We start from the raw sequence: 22,369 nt of genomic DNA, 5'->3' as shown, positions 1-22,369 counted from the left end.
CCGGGCCCCTGAGAGAGCTTCTTCACTGCGCATGAGCACAATGGTTGACCATTGTGCCGAGTTCGGTACTTGCCGTCAACCACCGAGCTAGGCGCATGCTCGGTTTGTGACGCCGTCTCGCACTCACCTTCCCTGCCCCCCACGGAAACTAGGGCGGAGGCCGCGCGCGAGCGCGCACACGTCGCGGGTCTGGCAACGGATCGCGCATGCGTATTCGTGTTCTACTAACTGCGCCACAACCTTCACGGGCGGAATTTTTTATTTCGGCTCAGTTAGTCCGATTGGATTTCAAAATGCGATTCAGGTGATGTGCTTTGAAGTAAATTTTGATTCGGATTTGGCCGGGCAACTGTGTCGGCGCGGGGCGGCGGCGCGCGCTCTCGCCTTTGTTCTTTACCGCATCGCGCGACGATGGGAGGGGGGAGTTGGGGAGAGGGAGTGGCCTCATATAAAAGCCTCCGCGCGCGCCCTGGTCGGCCATTCTGGGGTCTGTTAAAAGGTAAGTACGGTGTATCTCGGAACGTTATTGTGGGGAACGGCTAGGGTGGGGACAAAGGGGCATTACGTTAGGGTTATTTTTATTTCCCCCCTTCCCAGAATGCGTCTTAATTGGCGATTTTTAGTAAATTATTTGATTGGCTGTACCTGGAGTTAAGTTGTCCTTTCAAGACTGTTCTTAGCTGAATTCTCCCCAAAGGAAATATTTCCCATTTAAAACCGAGCAACTTAATTTTAAAGGGACGTCTTCCCTTAAAAAGAAAAGAGAAAAAAATATTTTCTTCGCCCGCCCGCCCCAATGATCGTCGCGGCTTCCTCTCCTTAACAAAGGCTTGTTACGTAACAGTTCGGTTTTATTGCTTGCTTTTTCTCCCCCTCTGAGTTTAAATTCTTAAGCTTAACTTTGTGATTTTTTTTCTCTTTCCTTGTTATAGGTTTGGTTTGGCTTGAGACACCACCGTCGAACTTGCTCCGCGAAACAAAGAAAAATACCCCCACAATCTTGAGCCTCTGAGACGACACTAAAAAAGCCAGCTACATTTCAGATCGTCTGTATTGGGAAGCTGATAAAATTCTTTGTGACCTTGAAGGAGAACCGCCACTAAAAAACATAAAAAAACAAAATTAATATTTAGCAACAACTTTCCCTGATTTTTTTAATAGGCAACTTTTTGTTATTTATTGACCGTCCAAAAAGTTGCTATATTTTTTAAAAATGAAAACCAAATACTATTTTTTCTTTAAAAACACAGCTTAATCCAAAAAAAAGCTAAACCTTGAGGCGCTGTCGACGAGAAAATTAATTGGATAGTAAGTGTCGCATTTTCAACCAACTGACCAAAAGAAAATTGGTCCGTGTCGAAGTGAGCTAATGGCACGAAGAAAAGACAAAAAAAATGGAGGGGAAGTGGGTTTTGTTTGAGGTGTTAACCCTTAAGACTCGGGCATTTTGTCACCTAAAATGCATATTTATAAGGAGCATGATGGTCTCTTAGATAATCCATCATCTCCAGGACTTGTCAAGGGTTAATGAGCTCCCACATAATAGATGGTGGTGACTGAGCCATAAAGTACTACTTCTTTGTGTGGGAGACGTAGAAATGGAGCTAAATAAGCAATCTGTACATAAAGATTGCAGGGTAAGAGGCGAAGGGATGAAGAAAGCAATAACTTTGTTCTAGCCAGTACTTAGGCAGTTTAAAATACAGAGTGATATGTCAGTATCTTTCTAAATTTGTCAATGTTAAAATGGGGGTTGTGGAGTTTTTTTAAAAAAAAACTTGGAAGGTTTTATAATGTATATGTAAGTATGTAATGCTGCAAAAAATAACTAGCAATCTAAAAATAAAGATTGCAACATGATGGGAAAATTGTTTTAAACCACTCAATTTTTTTTAAAAAAAAAAGCCAATTAAGAGTTTTCTCGGACTCAAATGAGGTCTAATGTTTTTAAAATGTTCATCCTATTTATTTCCCCTTGCTGCAATATGGCGGTGCTATTTTATCTTTTGTCCCTGACAAGCAGCATTGTATATTTCCTTTACAGGACCTTTCCATTCTAATGCCATTTTCTACCTCCTCCCAAGTGGAGGGTAAAAGAAGGGGGGGAGTGGAGTTAACCCTATAGTAGTGACTAATGGGAGGTTCTTTGAATCTCCGGCACTCGCGGACAAATTCCTTTCTCCCCCCCCCTCCAACTGTGTATGTTAAATAGGTTCTAGTCTATAGAACTGACATAATATGCTACAAATTGTGTATATGGTGGGGATTGTATTGCTATAGTTTCCTCTTAATAGATTCTAAAGCCTCTTGCTTTTTTTCCTAATTGCCTGTGCTTCTAAAATGGCGTCGCTGCCTCTTTCCTTCCTCATGTACAAGAACCCACAAGGCTTGCTGGGCAAGGGAGCTGATGTAAGCAGCTTGTAGTAAACTCCTCCCCCTGAATAGCTTGTGTTTGGCGCCCCAAGCAAGCAGACATGAAATGGAGGAAGGAGAGATGATGGGGGAGGGGAGAACGCCTTAACCTTCCCCTTCATCACCTTTCAAAAAAACCGATCTAATGAAATTCCACTCCCACTTCATATATAGGAGGAGATCTTTAGATACAGCTTGATAAGTGCAAAGTATTATCATAAATCCACAATGTGTTTTTTTAGGTTTCAACATCACATGAGCTTTGGATTTCAGTTATTTCTCCCATGTTTGTCTGTTGTATTAGGAAATTTTTGTCAAGTGCTTATGTTTAGTATCAGGCAGGCAAACTGTTTTGTGTCTTTTCCTTCTCTTCTCCCCTTCCCTTTTTTCATCTCTAGGTTTCTTTGAGGGTGGGCTTGACTGGGAAAGCATGTTCAGACAAATTAATTGCTGAGATGAAATGCTACCACTGGACCCCAAATCTTTTGCGAGTGTCAATGACACTTGCTGGAAAAGTTATAAAAGGGGGGGTGTCTGCATTTTCTCCGGCCACATGCACACAGCTGGGGGAGGGGGTAAGTTTTGTCTTAATGTGCCACATTCCACAGTTCCTGTACAATGTACTAGGAAAGAAGTTATCATTAGGAAAAATGGGAATCCAGCACTTGTATTACCTCATCAAAGGGAGGGGAACAGCCACAATTCCACCTGGTAAGCAAAATCTTTCTGGTATTAATTACATTTCACAACCTTCATTTCTGTTCCAGACCACTTTGTTTTATTTTTATTTTTTTGCTGCTGTTCTCTTCCATTGTCAGCGCCATGAAGTGACACCTACTGATGCATGCAGGCTGTTAAGGGTGTTAAATGTTTGCCAATCTGCTTAGGACACTAATGTTTAAGTTGGTTAATTCCTTAAAACAGGAGGAATCTGGATTTTTAAAATGGGTCTGCATGAACATCAAAGAGCATTTTAGAGATGCTGCCCTTGTGACTTCCCCCCATTAAGCACTGGATCCTTTACTTTCTGTGGGGAATGTTTCACAAAGCAGAATTTAAATGCCTCCATCTACACCTCCGGTGGTAGCATTTCATATTGTAACACTCCCCTCCCCCAAAGAACAAATGACACTCTTCTGGCTAGAAGTCTTTATAGCACTGAGGCACTTGTCATTTCTCGTTGAAGAATATTTCAAAGTGCCCTATTAAGAAAGACACTTATTGTCAGGTTAACTTGTGTTTGGGAGTGGGAAATAGAATGAGGTAAGCTATATAATACAAGCTTCTTAAAAGTAAACTTTGCAGAAGACAATTTCATCTCAAAATACAGGTATTGGGTAATGTTCAGATCGTGCACCGATTAAGTGGGCCTTTAAATTTCAAAACTGATATGCTCCATTAGAGGTGACGTGATCTTAGGAGAATAAAACATACTGTCCACAACAGGGATAACTAGCAGCACTGGTGCATCAAGAATAGTTCCTAATAAGCTTTAGATCCTTAAAGCACAACAGCAGATGTTCATATTGGTTCAGTAAAGACACATCAGAGTGATAATTCCAATACAGTATGAGCTTAAAAGGTATAATAAAAACTAGCAGTGTTGCTGAACTGCTAAAATTCTATTTTAAAAGTTAAGGAATTCAGTTTTAAGATGAGCAAAGTGTTGGTGTGAGTAGCAGCATTTCTGGAAGTACAACGGCTTAACTAGGAATTTACCCAAACTCGTAAAAGTAAGGCAAGTAGTGTGGCGCAAGACTCCCCTTAAATCCATTGTTTGAAGGAAAAACAATGCTTTAGAATCTTTGTTGGCTTGGTATTCTGAAATTTCAATTCTGGAAGCCTGGCAAAAGAGCTGCAGCCCAGTTAAGCATTATAAAGACTAGTGGTGCCACGGGCTTCAGAAGTCTTGGCCTGTTTCCCTATGGCTTAGCTTCTCTGCCAAATGTTATATGTACATTATTAGGTCAGCCAGTGAGCTGGTGAGGCAATGAAATGTCACAAGACTTTGGGACAAGCTGGTTTAGATCCTGTGTGTGCATAGTGTAAAAACAACAGTCTGAAAAGTTGGCTCTTCCTTAGTAACTTCCCCACAAGTCTGGCATTCTTTTTCTTCATCTCTTAACCGCTGCCGAAGGAAACATGGACTAAGTTAGAACCTTGACCTAAATTTGGTGGACAGTAGTACATGTAGTCTGGCCTTTCTTCCTGCACACTTTGTGAGGGAAAAGATATTCCCCTTTGAGAAAATCATTCTTAACTGGAAATTTCAGTGGGGCCAATTTCCATGTAAGTGTAATTAAGCAAACTAGAAACCTGAGTAATTAACATTTCCCGTAGTAGTTTTGGCAATTTGTCCGTTCTTTTTAGGAAATGTATTGGTGTTTAACATAATGCCATAAATTGGTCTGAAAGGTGTCGCAGGACTGCGGTCTCTGCAACAGCAGCCATGCAGCTTGAATTTAACAAGACCTATTTGGAAACAAATCCTCTCAACAGTGAGATTTACTTTCAAGTCTATCCAGGATTGCAGCATTTAGTGTTCCTCTCAAATCTTGGCTCCATCTTAAAACCTGTGACATTAATTCAGGAGCTAACAAAAAGAAAGATCAGTTGGATGCCATGAACTCCGTTGCTTAGAAAAGTCACTAAGCCTCAAGCTAGGTGGTTTTGCTACTTCTAAGTTAAAATGAAAACTGGCTTTTTGAATTTTGCACTTTTGAAATGCTGACCTCAAGTGGAATTGCTTGTCTGCTACAGATCAGTTTCCCCATACTTGCTAGAGTGGAAATTCAGCACACTACCGTAGTGAACCGAGTACCTTTCAAAGAAAGTGAAGCAGACATACTTTTATGTGGGAGTGGGGGTGATCTGAAAACCTGCAGTAAGCAACTGTCACTTCAGTAATTCCCTTGGGAACACATTTATTTAAGACACTTTGCTAACATATATTAATAGAATTGTAGGATATGAAGAGGTCTTAATTGGATTAAAATCCCGAGTCCATTCTCTAAAACTGTAAGTATCAAATGACTCTCCCCATGGAGTCCAATCCTGGAGAACTTGTTTTCAGGACAATTGGAGCATTTGGGAGAGGATAATGCTGAATAGATGAGTAGACATGCTTAGCTTGTGGTTCCAGTATCGCCTGTATCTTCCTAGTTGGTGCTCCGTCCAGTTTTTGGCTTTCTATGGTACGGCCTACATGTTACTTATGCTTCAGCAAGCCCAAATTCTGTAGTGTTTTTGTAAAAAGATTGACAGGAGTCTCTGCAAGATAGCTAAGTAATACAATGGGAGCAAACAACTCTTGAGTAATCGGCTTGCTTCTTGCTTGTATGGCAGCAGTTGACACAAGGCATTCTTACAGGAGTGCCTTGTGGGGAACTGCGTGAGGTTCCTTGCATAATTTATTTTCCAAATCCGTGCTTTTGGTTTAGAAGTAGGGTGGAAGTTGATAATTTTTAACTTTACACAATTTATGAACATGGATGAAACATTTAAGCATTAATTCACAGTTGTCCTAATAAAAAATGTGTTCTCTTTAGCGAAGGTACAACATGCTACAGTGTTTTTATTGCAAGTTGAGTTTTTGCTGACACCTTAAATTACAGAGGTGTCAGATATCTGTATTTTTAAAAAACAAATTACCTTGCAATTATTATTTTTTCCCCCTTCTTGACCTTTGATATACGCTATGAAAGTGGCATAATGTTTAATTTCAAAAAGGTTTGTATATGATCAAGGAACCAATACATTTAACTGCCTAGTGTTATATTTGCATCTGGAAGCATTTCTAAGTGTGAAAAGTAGTTATGTTAACTGTTAAGGAATGAATGCTGAGACTTCCCTTTTTTATGTTCATCTGGCATTTTACTATTTTTTGCCTTTTTTTTCAAAATAGGAGTGGCATGACTGAGTGCAGATGTATTTAGAATTTGTTCCGAATGGTGTTCTGAGTCTTAAATAAGACAGAGTTTGATTGAATTCCTATGTTTTCAGTCTGCTCTTTGAAAAGACGGCTTACCCTTTCAAGGTTTTTAAAAAACGAAATGAAGGCTTTGATCCTAAATGGCCCTTTATTTGTATTTATTTTGGAGGGGGGTATTTTTGGTGGTTAGTAGTTGGAATATGTTACCTCTAATTTGGAAGAAAAATATTTAAAATGCCAACTGTGTTTCAAACTGGATTTGTTTGCTTGGGCACTACGTAGTAGCTCTTGTGCCAAGTTGTAGTAAAATCGTGTCCCTGTTTACAAATACTAGAACTGTATAGACTGGAGACAAGCACAGTTGCAATTTCTGGTAAGGTTACTGAGGGTTGGATTTATGTGCATGTTAATGAGTACAGGCCCTAAAATCTTCCCCTGTGTGCCTTATTGGGAAATATAGCATATATTTGAGGTTTAGTCAGCTACAGGAAGATTATCGGAGTATACTGTTGTCGACTTGCCAGGATCTGACATGGCCCTTATTTTTCTGAATTGCATGTCGCATTTCAATACAGTCATACCTTGGGTTACAGACGCTTCAGGTTGCGTATTTTCGGGTTGCGCACCGTGCCGAACCCAGAAGTACCGGAACGGGTTACTTCCAGGTTTCGGCACATGCACAGAAGCGCCGGATCGCAACCCACGCGTGCACAGACGCGGCGCTGCGGGTTGTGAACGTGCCTCCCGTATGGATCACGTTCGCAACCCGCGCGTCCGTTATATGTTTGAAATATTAGCATGGTCAGTGAAGTAGTTTCTCTAATGGAGGAGGAATGTTGGCCAGTTTTTGGCTCCATAGCAAAACCAGCTCTCTATAACTTGACACTGTCAAACAGTTAAAACAATCCTAATGCTGTATCTACATTCACAAATGAAACAGCATTCCCCACCCCCACCCCCATTAGTAGTAGTACTGTTAACTTTTGTATGGCTTTGTGCAGCCTGTTTGCTTGGGAACAAGTTCTGCAGATTTGAAGTGTTACATGCATAGTTACTGTACAGGGAATGGAAGCTTCATGATGAGCATAGATTTTGAATGTATCTTTACTAATCCTGTGTGATACACCTGGAATGACTGCAAAACACTTAACTCTTCAGTTTGTTGAGATGTTACAGCAATGTCTTGGTCAAATAGGTTATTGTTTTACAGCTGTGCAGTAGAGGAGAGGGTCAGAGCTGCAGATAAAAAGCTGGCACTATGAGATTGAGAGCTGTGAGTCATAATTAGAAATAAGAATAATTCTGCTAAAATTATATCTTGAAATCAAACACATTGCCATTTTCATAGCGTTCCTTTTCAGAATCTGTAACTATGTACCTTGGAGCATATGAAAGGTTTCAACTTGTTTCTAAGCTGTTAAAGTAGCTTGCTGCCATCATATTCCCTACTCTAGCTTTTTTAATTCACAGCAAGTACATGTACCCCAGCCCTTGGTAAATTTCCTCTCTAAACCCTTCATTAGTAAATTGTCCATAATCCTTGCAGGATTCTATTACAGGACGTGTTGCTTTGAAAACTTCTTTCAAGTCATCATCTTAACACAGATTACTTTTCAGAGAATTGACTTTTAATCTGTCAGCAGTATTTTGTGGGGCAGCTTCTGTACAAAAATAATTATATGGCATTTGCAATCCTAATACTGTAGCTTTGTGCACATGCAGGGAAATGACATCTTTTTTGGAGGGGGAAACTTAGATTAATGTTCTTTATATGGGGGGGATGTAATTCATAGCAGCTGAAAGCTCAGCAAATGGGACCTGTGATATCTTCAAAGTGTCGTGGCATAAACTTAAGAACCTAGAGCCAATCTAATCAGAAATAAGGAGGTGCTAGCTCATGAAAGCTTGTGCCATAATACATATGTGCTATTTTTTCTGAAGTGTCACAGGGCTTTCTCATAAATGTGGCGCTTTATCCTGGAGTCCAGTAAACCCTGATTAAGGTCAGTGTCATACTGCTCCTTAGGGGACTTAAAATTACTTGCATTACTTTACATCTAATGTCCAATGTACTTTACATCTAATTACTAATACACCTAAATTCATGCATGAAATGGATGTGGGGAACATAGTCACAAACCCATAGCTATGGAGCCTGGAAAGTTGAGAATGGACTGTTTATAGAATTACCAGTCTCACAAGGTTTGTAGCGCACATTGATACTTTAAATTATAGTCCATCTTTGTAGCGGATCGAATGGCAACAAAAGGAGAGACACTCAAACACAGGCGTGGAACACCAACTAGTTAAACTTACTACCTCAGTTCTCCACATTGCAGATGTAGGTGTTCTCAATGTTCCACTGCTTGCAAGGCCAGGGAGGTTGGGCAGGCTGAAGTTGCTGAAATTGTACATAAGTAACATGCATATTTTTTTGAATTTCTCCTGGGAATGTAGTGCTGGAAATTGCCAGATTGACAGCTCTGGAGACTGAAGTCCTCTCTTCACCGCCACAGCAGGCTGAGCCCAAGCATCATCAGTGCAAGTCTTCGTCACCAGTGTATTCCTGCCTTGCATGTGAAAGGCCATATTGTGGGGTGAAAGGGGGAGTTCAGTCTCCAAAGCCCACTTGGTCATTTGGCCTATCCACTACAGGGTGAATTCACAAACATGGACCTTGAATGCAAATGCTTCAGAACTGGACTGAAGCCACGCAAAAAGATCTTCAAGCAACCACAAGCTGGTAACACCTTCCAATCTCCTGCTCAGTTGCCCAGCTGTCCTTGGATTTAATTTTCCATCATATGAGTGCATAATAACCTATTGATTATCACCAACAGTGGACTCACTTTTTAAAATAACCAAATTCAAGGATTTAGAAGAATGTAGGACCTCTCCTGGACCCTATTGATTTAGGGGGAAATCTCAGGCACTGAAAAAAAGCAGGCCTATGAGAAGATCTTGATTTTGTAGTCTAGTCCTGTATTTTAAAAAAAGCAACTTGAAACCACACTTGCTGGGAGATAATGCCTCCACAGAAGGCAGCTCGAGTCACCAGTCCAATTTCACATTGAGAGTGAACACAAAGGTAGTTTTAGTCTTCCAGGCAGCTACATATATTAATATGCTACAGACTTCTTGGAGAGTACATTTTTCAACGCAGACAGTTGCTACTGCATCAAACTTGCAAGGATTTAAGGTGCTTCAGAATGCATACTTATTGCCATTAGATAACTGACATTTACATAGAGGCAACCCTGTTTCAGATTGGCATCTGAGCCTGATCCAGTAGAAAGATGCTTAGCAGGTTGCTACAGGCTACCTCTTTGAACAATTTCAATAGCTAGCACACCTCTTGATGCAACTAGCTGTCCTTGCAAATAAGATAGAAAATCAGGAAGCCCCAAATCTTACCATGAAACTGGCATCTCACTGCCTCAAGTCTTAAGATTTGTGTTGGTCAATCATACATGGTACTCTTTCAGAGACTAATAAACCATAATGTGAGGAAGAGACGGTCTTGACTCGGGCATGATTTTATACCAGCAAGTTCCTACGTTGGCTACCAGAAGTTAGCTGTAGAAACATCAGCTGCTCTTGGTTTAATTGTAGGGGGCACAGCTGGAGCACTGCACAGTCTCAAACCAGCTGCCACCCATAATGTGTGCTCATGAGAGAGAGAGAGAGACAGACAACCATGCACTGGATCAGATTTAAACTAAATTGGCATCCCTTGCTACAATTTAGCTCAATTGCTACCCATGACCGGGTACTGCCCTGTGCTTTGGCCTTGACAATTAGCAGCTATATAGTATAACTTGACTGGCCATGAAAGTTGAGAAGTACATTAAACGTTAGAGGAAGTTGCCAGTAAAAGAGCATGACTCATGAACCTCTTCAGGTAGCTTTTACCATAAAGCTTGCACATCCACTGGCAGCCCCCTTTTAGTGTTGGCAGTGTAGAAATGCATATGGCCATGGGCTTTTTTATAACCACACAGCTTCAACTCTTGACTCGCACAGAATATACCATTGGAACACTGCTTTCTGAGCATAGCAACTTTATGAGCCCTTTCCTCAGAAAAGGGGTTGTGCACTTGGCTGATGAGCCCCATTGACCTCCATGGAATATAGGACCTTTCCAAAAACTTTGAAAAACACTGATGCGTGATTTTGCTACTCGTGGCAATAGAAGTGCTGTGGGTTAATGAGAGTTGAATGTACATCTGAAGGTGCTAGTGTAATGAAAAAAGTAGGTTGCTACTCCTTTTACAATAATGGCAGTGGAGGAACAAGAGAGAGGGCCCTTGGATCTTGCTTGGCTGTTTCCTGATATGTGACGCAATGGACAATTGCAAGCTGCTAGGTCCAAGAAGCCTTTATGTGACCCAGTGAAATAATTGCATCTAAGCAACTGTTGTTAATGCTCATTCAGTGCACCTGCCCATTTTAAATGGGTGTGCTCTTCTGTGTGCTGTATTCCTGTAAAACAAATACTTAGCAGTGAGAGTGGATGTCAGAAATGTTACCACCAATAAAACGAGATTCTGGTATATTGGCTTTCACAGTTTTCGTGAAGTTTTATATTTTAGCCTGGCTATATCTTACTGAATTATTTACAGTGTTCTTTTTAGAGTCAGGCCTACATATTCCAGTATGAATAATCCTGCCTTTAGGATAGGAGAGGAGAAACTTTCGTTGGGCTCCTGTGTGCCTGAGAGTATGCCCCACTGAACTGTAAACTTGCGCAGGATTGTGCTATGAAATTCGTAAAAGTTTAAAAAATCTTATGATATTAGTAGGGAAGAACTCTCAGAACATTAGGCAGAAAGACATTTGTTGTGACTGAAATATATATGAGACTTGGACTGCATGTGGCTATTTTTTTTAAAATACTTGTTCCAGTTGGAAACAAAATATCTTGTAACGGCCTGCATATTTCACCAACACTCGTTCAAAGGTCATGGTGATCAACAAAATGGCAAACAAATTATCAGTGCAGAGGATAGCATTTCTTCACTCTTTCTCACTGTCTTTTGCCATCTCTTTGCTTACTGCTCCTTTTTATTTTCCAAAGTTTATGTGATTGAGGAAGCTCAAAGAATAGGATAACTCTTCAGTGCAAATCTTGATGCTTTCTCTGCACTGTACATTGACTCCTGAAAACTTTATCTAAAGAGGAAACATGATAATACTTTGCACTTACTAGAATTGAAAGCTACCCCCTGAAATTTTCTCTCACTTTTTTTTTTAGCAAAGGGAAGGTATAGTTTTAACTGTTTTGAGGAGTTAGAACTAACTGTAGTACGCTCCTTTTCTCCTGTATTTTATCAGAATTTCCAACCATGGGTTCCAGACCGATAGACCCAAAGGAACTCCTGAAAGGACTGGACTGTTTCCTTGGCAAAGATGGAGAAGTCAAAACACACGAAGGAATCACTAAAATTTTCAAGTAGGTTTCTAGTGTTAAGGGTATAATTGAAAGGCTTGTTGTGACTCCCAAAAAGTGATGGCTTACTAAAAACTTACGTTGTACATGCGATGTAAGAACCCTCCAGCATCGTTTACAGCTGTTCAGCTATGGCAGGCATCCCCAAACTCGGCCCTCCAGATGTTTTGGGACTACAACTTCCATCATCCGTAGCTAATAGGACCAGTGGTCAGGGATGCTGGGAATTGTAGTCTCAAAACATCTGGAGGGCCGAGGTTGAGGAAGCCTGACCTTGTATATAATTCTGAAAACTAGGTCAACTTACTGAGTGAGCTGGAATTGACAGAATTTTAATTCCCTTCACCCAACAAATGTATCTGTGTGTGTGTGTCACCCCACCCCACTGAGAAAGCTCCCTTTTCCTAACAAATATTATCTGGTGACTCTACACAGTCTCATCTTCTGGATGGCCTGCTTGCAGTAGTAGTTAATATTTCCCTTTTCTCCAATTTTAGCTTAATGAAAGATGCCCAGAAGATGGTCAGTCGCTGCATCTATCTGAACATCTTGTTGCAGACCAGAACACAAGACATACTCGCAAAGTAAGGACTTTTGAATGTTTCTGATGAATAGAATATGGTCTGCTAGTTCCAGAGGCAGAGGGGGAGTTCTGTGGATTAAGTCTAGGAAAGGGGGTGGGGTGGACTTCTGACTCATGTTGCCACCTCCAGCAAAAGGAATATGCTTTCTATAATTACGGATGCCACTGAATTGTCCAGTCACTCTACTTTATGCATTTTGCATTTTTTAAAACATCTTGTGGTCTTGATGATACATGAATATTAATAAATGAATAAATGAGTAATACTTAAATAAGTAATAATAGTTAGCAGGGTGAGCCCACTTGCATTCAGGATATTCATATCCCCGCTTTGCTTTTGCCTGTCTATCCGCCTCCCAGTTAGTCTTACAAATCCTAGGCACTCATTGCAACCATCTAGGAACGGTGAGCAAAGCACTTATCTCAACAAAGTGTGTTCCCCTCTTTCTGCAGATTCATCAAGGTTGGTGGCTACAAGCTTCTCAACACATGGCTGACCAGCTCAAAAGCAGCAAATAACGTGCCCCTCCTGCAGCAGATCCTGCTCACGCTGCAGCACTTACCCCTTACTGTGGATCATCTGAAACAAGTTAGTCAATGAAACAGCTTTGGACGTTGCTCTTCACCCTTGCCCTTGGGTTCCAGGGCAGCAGAAATGCCCCACGGCAAGGTGGGTGGGCCAGGAGGGTTTGGCCTTTTTCTCGGGATCACACGCCTTTCCCAAAGCCAGTACCCCCTGGGTGCAGTAGTACAGCAACCTGACACGCATTGTTTCAGCCTGGTGTTTTGCTTGATGTGATAACCTCCTATTTTTTCCTCCCACCCTTTCTATTTCAGAACAATACTGCCAAGCTGGTCAAGCAGCTCAGCAAGACAAGTGAGGATGAAGGTAAAAACCTGTTCTCTGGACACTTGCAGAATTCCGACACGTGCTCTCTTACATTGGTTATCACTATATTCCAGCAGCTCATTCGGTGCTTATGTCTCTCTCCTTTCCAGAGCTTCGCAGACTGGCTTCAATACTGGTCAGCGACTGGATGGGTGTCATCCGTTCCCAGAGTAGCTCCCAGCCTACAGGTGAGTGACTCTATGCTGTCTCACAGATGCTCAGGTTAAGTTTGTAATAGCCAAATCTGGCTCCTAAACGGTCTCATCCTTCAGAACTAAGAACAAGTGTTTCCCAAACTTGGGTCTCCAGGTGTTTTTGGACTACAACTCCCATCATTCCTAGCTAGCAAGACCAGTGGTCAGGGATGATGGGAATTGTAGTCTGAAAACAGCTGGAGATTCAAGTTTGGGAAACGCTGGATTAGACCAAAGAGATTGGTATATGCACACATTGTTTAAAGTAGGTACAAACAGTGATCAAATCTCCCTTAGCTACATCCCGAAAGGGCCAGGAAGTATTCCGACCTTAACCCTTCTGACCTTCATTCTTCCTTGCAGAGCGAGACAAGAAAAAGCGGAAGGAGGAGAATAAAGGCAAAGCACCCGTTCAGGAGAAGCCTCAGGAGGCCAAATCAGAAACCAAGCCTGAAGAGACCCCTGAGAAGAAGAAAGAAAAGCCAAAATCTCTCCGCACTACAGCGCCCAGCCATGCTAAGTTCCGTTCCACTGGTAAGTCCTGGCATAGTCATGCTTAATGAGCCATTATGGTGTAGCATTTAAGAGTTGGACTAGGACCCTGGGACAGCAGAGTTCAAATCCCAACTCAGCTGTGGAGCTCACAAGGTCACCTTGGGCCAGTCACAGCCTCTCAGCTTAGCCCCACCCCACCAAGTTGTTGTGAGGATAAAAGGGGGGGGGGAGAACTGTGTGTGCCACTCTGAGTTCCTTGGAAGGAAAGGTGGGATATAAATGTAGCGAACAAAATAATATGTTTTTGAGCAAAAATACATTCTGGAAACAGCTGGCTTACAGTCTTGGATAGGCAGGCAGTCCACACTTGCAGAGCCTATTCTGGGATTATCGCAGTTGTTGTTGGAAACAGTTATGACACTGAATGTTGCCGTTAACTTGCAGGGCTGGAAATGGAGACTCCATCCCTCCTTCCCGTAAAGAAAACTGTCAGTGCTGCAGTAACCTCGGACAAATACAACTTGAAGCCAATACCACTGAAGAGACAGAAGTAAGTCCTTGGATCCCAATGATGACTTCATCTCATTGCTCTTAACTACTTGTCGATTGGAGGGTTTTGACCCAGCGCTGGGAAAGTTTTGATTATTCCGGTTGAGCCAGCACTTTCCTAAGTTGTAACATCAACTCTTTCAGGAGGCGGGAGTTGATGGTGACAGGAGGCTTTTTGTTTGTTATCTGTAGTGAATGAGGTGTAATAGTTGGAGAAAGTGGCTCAAGCCGTTTTTAGGAAGTTTGGAATAGCTATAGGGCAGAATCTGGGTTCACACCACCCTGGGATCTTCTGATAAAAGGGAGGGCTATAAATTGGATAAATAACAACAACAGGGACGTTCATTAGACGAGCAAAATATGCAATTTGTGTAAAGTGAACTACAAGAGATATAAACTCCCGAAACTGATGGGGACCTTCCTAGTGCCCCCTCCTCTTTTAACTGACTGTGTGCCTTTTCCTCCTGCAGCACATCTACTCCCATTGCAGAAAACCCACCTGCTGAGAAGAAATACAAGCCCCTCAATACCACCCCTAACACTACCAAAGAGATTAAAGTCAAGATCATCCCCGCACAACGTAAGTTTCTCTAATTTATTTATTTTTTAATGGCTTGTCCCAGGTAGAAAATGACCTATGAAGTAACATGCACTATAGAGGCAGCTAGAATGCCAGTGCTCTGACCTTCCTCATGAGTGAGGCTGTTGTGGCTGCTGAATGTTTCCGAGGCTGCAGACCTTGCCATGCTTGCTTGGGAGTAGCTCCCACTGAGCATGCTGGGGCATCTTATGAGTAAACACGCTCAGGATTGCACTGATGAGGGATTTTGATTACAGAATTGCTTTCAACCCATTTTTTCCATTCATCCCCAGCTATGGAAGGCTTGGGCTTTTTGGATGCCCTAAACTCTGCCCCTGTCCCAGGGATCAAGATCAAGAAGAAAAAGAAAGTTTTGTCTCCAACTGCAGCAAAGGTGAGAGGAACCTGTTAATAATAATAATAATAATAATAATAATAATAATAATAATAATAATTTATTTATTTATTTATTTATTTATACTTTGCCCCTCTGGCTGGGTTTCCCCAGCCACTCTGGGCAGCTCCCAACAGAATGTTAAAAATGTGATCAAACATTAAAAACTTCCCTAAACAGGGCTACCTTCAGATGTCTTCTAAAAGTCAGATAGTTGTTTATCTCCTTGACATCTGATGGGAGGGCGTTCCACAGGGTGGGTGCCACCACCAAGAAGGCCCTCTGCCTGGTTCCCTGTAGCTTCACTTCTCATAGTGAGGGAACTGCCAGAAGGCCCTCAGAGCTGGACGAAGGGGGTGGATGTATCAATATGTATATTGAAGGCCAAAGCCCCACCTTCCCCTACCGTTAACACCGTATCTGGCAATTAACTAAATAGAGGGTTGGGGTGTGTTTCTCAATCTTCAGTCAAGCCCCTTTGAAGGGAAGCCAGTGCAAGAAATGAGTGCCACCAAGCCAGCGTCACCAGAGCTTACCCCTGCATCAGAGCCAATGGATGTGGATAGACCTGGCACCCCTGTACCAGCTGTGGAGGTTCCTGAGCCAATGGAGACAAGTAAGGAATAGCAGGAGGGAAGGCACATCTAGTGTAACTATGTGTGTGTGTGTACATGGAGCAGAGCTTTTTACCCAATGCAGTGCTGAGCTTGTCCAGGAAGTCTTCACCATCTTAAAATTGCTGTCTCAAAGCGAGATCCTGAGCAGCTAGTGCATGGTGTCTAAAAAGCCAAAAAAAAAAAAGGGGGGGGGGAAAAGGCAACTTTGCCTAAGGGATATACATTGCATCTGAAACAGGTTGGGGGTTTCCCTGCCTCTTCTGGCCCTGGTATTCGAAGCATGTGATGTCTCTGCAGCTCTGTTGCTGAGCTTGCATGTGGTTGTGCTTTTGCAGACTCCTCTGAGCAGGGCGGATTGCTGGATTCCAAACCAGCCGATAGCCCGGTCGACTCAACCCAGCTGACAAAGAAGGGCAAGAAGAAGAAGACTGTGAGCTGGCCTGAGGAAAGCAAGCTGCGGGAGTATTTCTACTTTGAATTGGATGAGACAGAGCGAGGTGAGTGCCCTGTTCTGGAGAGAAGGTTTGTGCAAATAAAAGGAATTGGAATGTGAAAACACACATGCCCAGCCCAGGGATTCCTTCTGCAGTGGCTAAGTCATAAGGCCACATGGCAGTGAAAACAATTATTTTGGGCACTCTTGGTTTTTATCAAGGGTTTCTTTGCAAGCAGTAATGTCCAGGGTTTATTCCTTTGTTGAATTAAAGCTTTGATATTCAGGAACTGAGGGTCCTCTTAGGCTAACATACCTTGTTTGCTGTAGGAAAATTTGGAGTTTCTCTGTTGTGCTGATCAGCAGAAAGGATTGGTTTTCCCTTCCAAGAAGTTGGTGTGGGAAGGCAATAATGAACTTTCAGTGTTGTCACACGAGGATCCCTAGCTGCATTGTTAAAAAGAGTTTTGCCAGATCTTATTCTAGGCTCACCTGTCTGCTCTGTCCTCACAGTCAATGTGAACAAAATCAAAGACTTTGGCGAAGCTGCCAAGCGAGAGATGCTGAAGGATCGCGAGGCCTTTGAGACAGCGCGTCGGCTCAGTCACGATGCCATGGAGGAGAAGATCCCCTGGGTCTACCCGAAGCCCATTGACTTGCCTTCTCCACTGGTTCAGCCGGGAAGTGGGAGCCAGGAGAAGTTCACCCAGGCTGAGCGCGAGAAAGGCATTTTGCAGGAAATCTTTCTCTCCAAAGAGAGGTAGGTGAACTCCAGCAAACATTTGAGCACTTGAGACCCTGGGTTAGATCCCTGGTATCTTCAGCAGATGACTTCCAGGCTGAGTATAGGACACAGAAACTAGATGGAATACAGACCTGACTATAGGCAATGCTCTAATTTTAGCAAGGATTCAGTCATGTATCCTGGAAGACAGCAGTGGAGAAACAGTATTAGTTACATGGTTGGGAGAGGCAATTCCATGGCTAGTCCCATTTTGGGGAGGACCTGGGTGATTATAGCTCTATCTTTCAGTTTCTTCTGCAGTATCTGGGCTCTCAGCAGTTCTCACCGTGCTTGTCCTCTCAGTGTTCCCATGTGGCAGGAGTAGGACCTTTATTACGTAGGGCACTAGGTGAACTGTCCAGGGATTTCAAGTTTCTTGGCTTCCCTAGTTTCAGGCCTAGCAATCTTAACTTAGGCAAGGTGTTATCCGTCTCTTCTCTCCCTGTATTAATTCCAGACCAATATTCTCTCTCTCTAGTGTTCCCGACAGTCCTCATGAGCCTGACCCAGAGTCCTATGAGCCAGTGCCGCCCAAGCTCATTCCTCTGGATGAGGTAAGTGCTTTCTCACTTTGGTGGTTTCCAATCCCCTGCTTTGAGCAGAGGAAAATAAAAAAATAAAAAATAGTGGCTACAAGAGGAGTGGGAGCGATAGCCAGGGCTAGTCTTGCAACTGTGCAGCAGGCCAATATTTTATTTTATTTTATTAAGAGCAGGACACTTGATAGACAAAACCTCCTAGGTTCCCTATGCTAAGAAAGCATATTTAAGAAAGGAACCCCAGAAACCGTGTGCTCTATGCCTATTCCCTGCCCCCTCTCTGTGTTGGTTTCCCTTCTGCGTAGTGGAAACAAGCTGGAGAAGGGGAATATTTTGGATCGGAAGCACAGCCGATCTCCCCTGGGCTAGAACAGCCGGCTCTCCCACCCACCCACCCACCCGCCCCGTCTCCCTGGGTTTGAGCAGCCAGCTCCCCAGCAGCCAGCCTCTGCTGACTCCTTCTGTCTCCTCTGTCACCTCTCTCAGGAATGCTCCATGGATGAGGCTACCTACGAGGAAAGACTCGACCCAAGCACCGCCTCGCAGTCTCCGGACGGAGCTGGGGGCTCGAAGCTGCCCCCGGTCCTGGCCAACCTCATGGGCAGCATGGGGGCAGGCAAGAACCCGCAGGGCCCCAACCCCAACTCCTCCATCAACGTGCAAGAGATCCTCACCTCCATCATGGTAACTAGAACTGCCTCGTTGCAGTCTTTTGAACAGCAGAAAACCAGCCGCAGCTGACCTGGCCAGCCATGCCTCCTTCTCACCTGCCTCCTTTGCAGTTGAGAAGCCAAATTTATGCTGAGCCAAACTATTGGCCGCATCTTACCGACACCTTCAAATAGGTGCAGAGACCAGAATCCTCCTCCTCTTCCCCTCATGAAATAAAAAGAGCAGGAGGCTATCCCACGCTGCGCCAGGAAGAGAAGCTGATAAATGGGATTCTGTCCTGAAACCCATTTTCTGGTGCCTTCCTTTGCGCAAAACCGGAGTAGCTCCCCTGCCCCAGCTAAGCAGAGGTGTACACAGGACCAGTGTAGCCAGTGGGGACAGGGTAGGCCAAGGCTGCAGACCTCCTTTCTAATCCCACGGCTTATCTTCCCCATTTATTGCAGGGTGGCTCCAACAATCACAAAACAGAAGAGCTGCTGAAGCAGCCAGATTACTCTGACAAAATCAAGCACCTGCTGGGCAACTTGCAGGGTCAGCCTGGACCGGGTCCTTCAGGAGGTGAGTTGGTTTCATTTGGCACCTTAATCCCTCTGCCCCCCCCCCCCATGTTGAATAGGCCTCGCTGTTTCCATCAGCTGTCCTCCCAGATATGCCACACAGTTCCTCCCCACAAGTCTGTTGCATAAGGCACCATAGGGCTGCTTCCCCCCACTTTAAAATGGAGGCCCTAAGTAAAGGACTAGGTGGCCCATCCAAGAGAGGACATGCCAAAGCTTTGTGTTCGAATTCCAGGCTTACAGTGGCTAATGGGTTGGGTTTAGCCTGGTGGTTATGTAGAGCTGTTTCTCTCCTTTCTTTTTTCTTTCATATACAGCTGTTTTTCTCTGTTTCTCCTTTGCGATGGGACTCCATTAACAGTTCCTTTCTTCTCCTTATAGTTCCTCACGGACTGCTTGGAACAGGGCCCGGTCCAGTCCCCAACGGATTTCCCCCGGGGCCCAAAAACATGCAGCTCTTCCCTCCGGTAGTTCCAGGACCTATGCCTGGTAAGTAGAGATGGGTTCTTCCTAAAAAGAAAAGGCCAGCATGGAATCATAGAATCAAAAAGCTGAAAGAGGGAGCATGAGAATCATCTAGTCCAACCCCCTGCAATGCAGGAATCTTTCACCCTGTGCGGGGCTTGAAACCACAACCCTGAGATCAAGAGACTTATGCTCTTACCAACCGATTTATCCCTGGGGTTGGGGGAGGGGGCATGGCATATTCCTGAAAAACCATTGTCAGTTGTGTTTCTTTGGCTAAACCCACAGCCACGCTCATTGTGCTCCCCTTCTGTCTTCCCCAGGACCCCACGGGGGCCCAGTTGGTCCTAACATGCCTCCCGGCCCTGGCGTGCCCAGCGGGCCTCGAATGATGGGCCCACCCCCTCCCCAGTGTAATGATGGCTACTGGGACCCTCCCGACGGTGGCATGCGAGGTGGGCCACACGGAGGCATGAGAGGCGGCAGCCCTGGTCCGGGCCCCGGCCCCGGCCCTTTTCACCGTGGGCGAGGTGGCAGAGGCGGAGAGCCCCCTTTCCGTGGACGAGGCGGCAGGCGGAACGGCGGCCCCCCTAATGGTAGGGGTGGCCCTCCCAACAACAGCATGGGCGGTGGCCATGGAGGGGGACACGGCGGTGGCGGCCACGGAGGGGGACACGGCGGCGGCCACGGAGGTCACGGAGGAGGGGGCCACCCCGGGGACCACGGCAGGGGCCACCCCGGGGACCATGGCCGGGGACATCCTGGCGGCCATCCAGGGGACCACGGCAGGGGACATCCAGGTGGCCATCCAGGGGACCACGGCCGGGGATATCCAGGGGACCACGGCAGAGTTCACCCAGGGGACCACGGCAGGGGACATCCAGGGGACCACGGCAGAGGTCACCCAGGGGACCACGGCTGGGGGCACGGAGGCGGCCATGGTGGAGGTAAATACTGGAAGTTTTCAGTGCTCTTCCCTTGATGGGGTGGGATTTGCGAGGGTGTCGGCCCAGCATGCAGAGTTTCACAGGGAGGCAAGCAGCTGCTAAAAGAAAAAGCAAAGGGGAACAGAAATGTTTGAATACAGATTGTCCGTCCCCTTTGTCTTTGGCCCCTAAAACAGATTCTTCAAATGTTAACAGTGCTGCCCAGGGCATAGCATAGTCTCTTCCCATTTTCTTTTAATAGCATGCTTTCTTTCTATCTTTGGTTCTTTGTGATGCATCGCATTCTGGGTCTGCGGGTGGCTGGGATGTAACAGCATGTTGGGGGGAGGGATGCATGCAAAGTTGCCGGAACTTCCTTCCCGCCGTGGCTGACTGCCCTGTCCTTCCCTTTCGCCTCACAGACAGGTCGGAGCGCCCCGTTTGCCGTCACTTCACGATGAAAGGCAGCTGCAGGTACGAGAACAAGTGTGCCTTCTACCACCCTGGCGTCAACGGGCCGCCCTTGCCCTAGCCGCAGGGCCCCTCTCCCCAGCTCTTCTTAACTGTGGTATCAGCACACATTCCCATGTCACGGACTCCGGGACTTGAACCCCCAACTCTCGAGACTCATGCTGCATCCACCTTTTTATGGCTTCTGTGAGGCCCTTTAAACGTTTGGGGCAAGGGGGAGCCGACCACTCTCCCCTCCGCTGCTACTGATATGAACTGCCACCCCCCACCCCCCAAACAAAGAGGAAACCACTGGGAGGCACCTTCTCCGTCTGGTCTGTGGAGCGATGAGGCCACCCATGGCTGTGAAAGCACAAGAGACGTCAGGGCAGGATTTTTGGAAAAGCCGACCGACCTGTGTAAATATCCCTGTGAAAACCAGCAGAGGAGGAGGAGGAGGAGGCACTGCAGCTCTGAAAGGCCTGCCTGGGCTGGACTGTATTCCACCCCAGGTTCCCAGGAACCAGGCCTGCACTGAGGACTTTGCTTTTCCTCCGGCGGAACAGCTGGCCTCCGCAGGCAAACGCTGCCCTTTTAGGAACACGCATGTGAGGCAGGGCGAGAAGCAGCTGCTTCTGGATTATTCTGCAGTCGACGAATCTACAGCCCTGGTTGAAGGCCCGCTGGGAGATGGGGGAATTCCAGTAGTTGCCACTTGCACAATCCCTTACTGGTGCCCCAGCCTCTCCCCTTTGTCAAATCTTCCCCACTGGCTGCAGAGATGCGGTTTCCTTTGGTGCTATGTTCTGTCATTAGGGGAAACCTACAAACTGTTTTCTATGAAAACTCAACCTTGACTCTAATGATTTAGGGGGGTAATTTTTGTTTTCCTGATTTATGTTGTTGGTTGTGGGTTTCTTTTTTTCTTTTTTTCTTTTTTTTTAAGTGTCTCACAAGGTGTGGGCTTGTCATTACATCTTATGTCTCCCGTTTTCCTTGAAGTGGGTGCAGTCGCCCCTCTCCTGAGGGCAAGGAAATGTCTCTTCTCTAAGTTTTGTATATTTTGTACATTAGTAATAAACATGGTGGGAAAATGAGTTATCTAATTTAACCCTTGTCGTCTGGGCTGGCTATTCTTTTCCCTGGCAAATAAATTACATTGTATTCATTGAACCAGGGCTTGAAGGGGGAAAGGGGTGAATGGTTTTGAATTATTACCTGAACCAGCCAATTCTCCAGCAAAGGCTGGCTTGAGCGGTGCTCTCATGGAACCATCTGTCCAAGAGTGTTTCTTTTGCAAAAGAAAATGGTAAAAGAGTCTTGCTCCAGCAAACCAGCGACACATCTCTAGCCTTCTGTTCCTGCAAGCCCACATGCAGCAGATGAAAGTGATTACATTTTCTAGGGACTATCTAGTCCCCAGCAAAGTACTCTGAACCTACTATCTGTC

The 22,369-nt window shown here is 44.8% G+C and overlaps 1 protein-coding gene across 11 annotated transcripts; it reads left to right on the top strand.

The window, feature by feature from the left end:
* The first annotated feature begins 129 nt into the window (after positions 1-129).
* Positions 130-22,030, top strand: PPP1R10 (protein phosphatase 1 regulatory subunit 10). Of its 11 annotated transcripts, none has more exons than XM_083424865.1 (20): positions 130-304; positions 933-1,308; positions 11,678-11,795; positions 12,290-12,376; positions 12,829-12,964; positions 13,213-13,264; positions 13,375-13,452; positions 13,822-13,992; positions 14,398-14,503; positions 14,973-15,082; positions 15,376-15,476; positions 15,945-16,092; positions 16,429-16,590; positions 17,040-17,286; positions 17,789-17,864; positions 18,336-18,533; positions 18,965-19,079; positions 19,460-19,567; positions 19,867-20,490; positions 20,892-22,030. In XM_083424865.1, the coding sequence occupies exons 3-20, from the start codon at positions 11,689-11,691 to the stop codon at positions 20,999-21,001; spliced, it is 2,736 nt and encodes a 911-aa protein (XP_083280991.1). In that variant the 5' UTR covers positions 130-304; positions 933-1,308; positions 11,678-11,688; the 3' UTR covers positions 21,002-22,030. The 11 variants fall into 11 exon arrangements, with proteins under 11 accessions (XP_083280991.1, XP_083280990.1, XP_083280993.1 ...); XM_083424864.1 differs by having other exon boundaries at positions 933-4,701; XM_083424867.1 differs by having other exon boundaries at positions 131-304; positions 933-4,701; positions 19,867-20,139.
* Positions 22,031-22,369: the final 339 nt, after the last annotated feature.

Source organism: Podarcis tiliguerta, assembly GCF_965153285.1.
Source record: "Podarcis tiliguerta genome assembly, chromosome: 2".
NCBI lineage: Eukaryota > Metazoa > Chordata > Lepidosauria > Squamata > Lacertidae > Podarcis > Podarcis tiliguerta.
This window is presented reverse-complemented; position numbering and strand designations above follow the sequence as displayed.

Coding starts and splice junctions, on each gene's coding strand:
- PPP1R10 (XM_083424865.1), top strand. CDS start 11,689: ATGGGTTCCAGACCGATAGACCCAAAGGAACTCCTGAAAGGACTGGAC. Junction 11,796..12,289: donor GGAATCACTAAAATTTTCAA/GTAGGTTTCTAG, acceptor CTCCAATTTTAG/CTTAATGAAAGATGCCCAGA. Junction 19,568..19,866: donor AGTTCCAGGACCTATGCCTG/GTAAGTAGAGAT, acceptor TGTCTTCCCCAG/GACCCCACGGGGGCCCAGTT.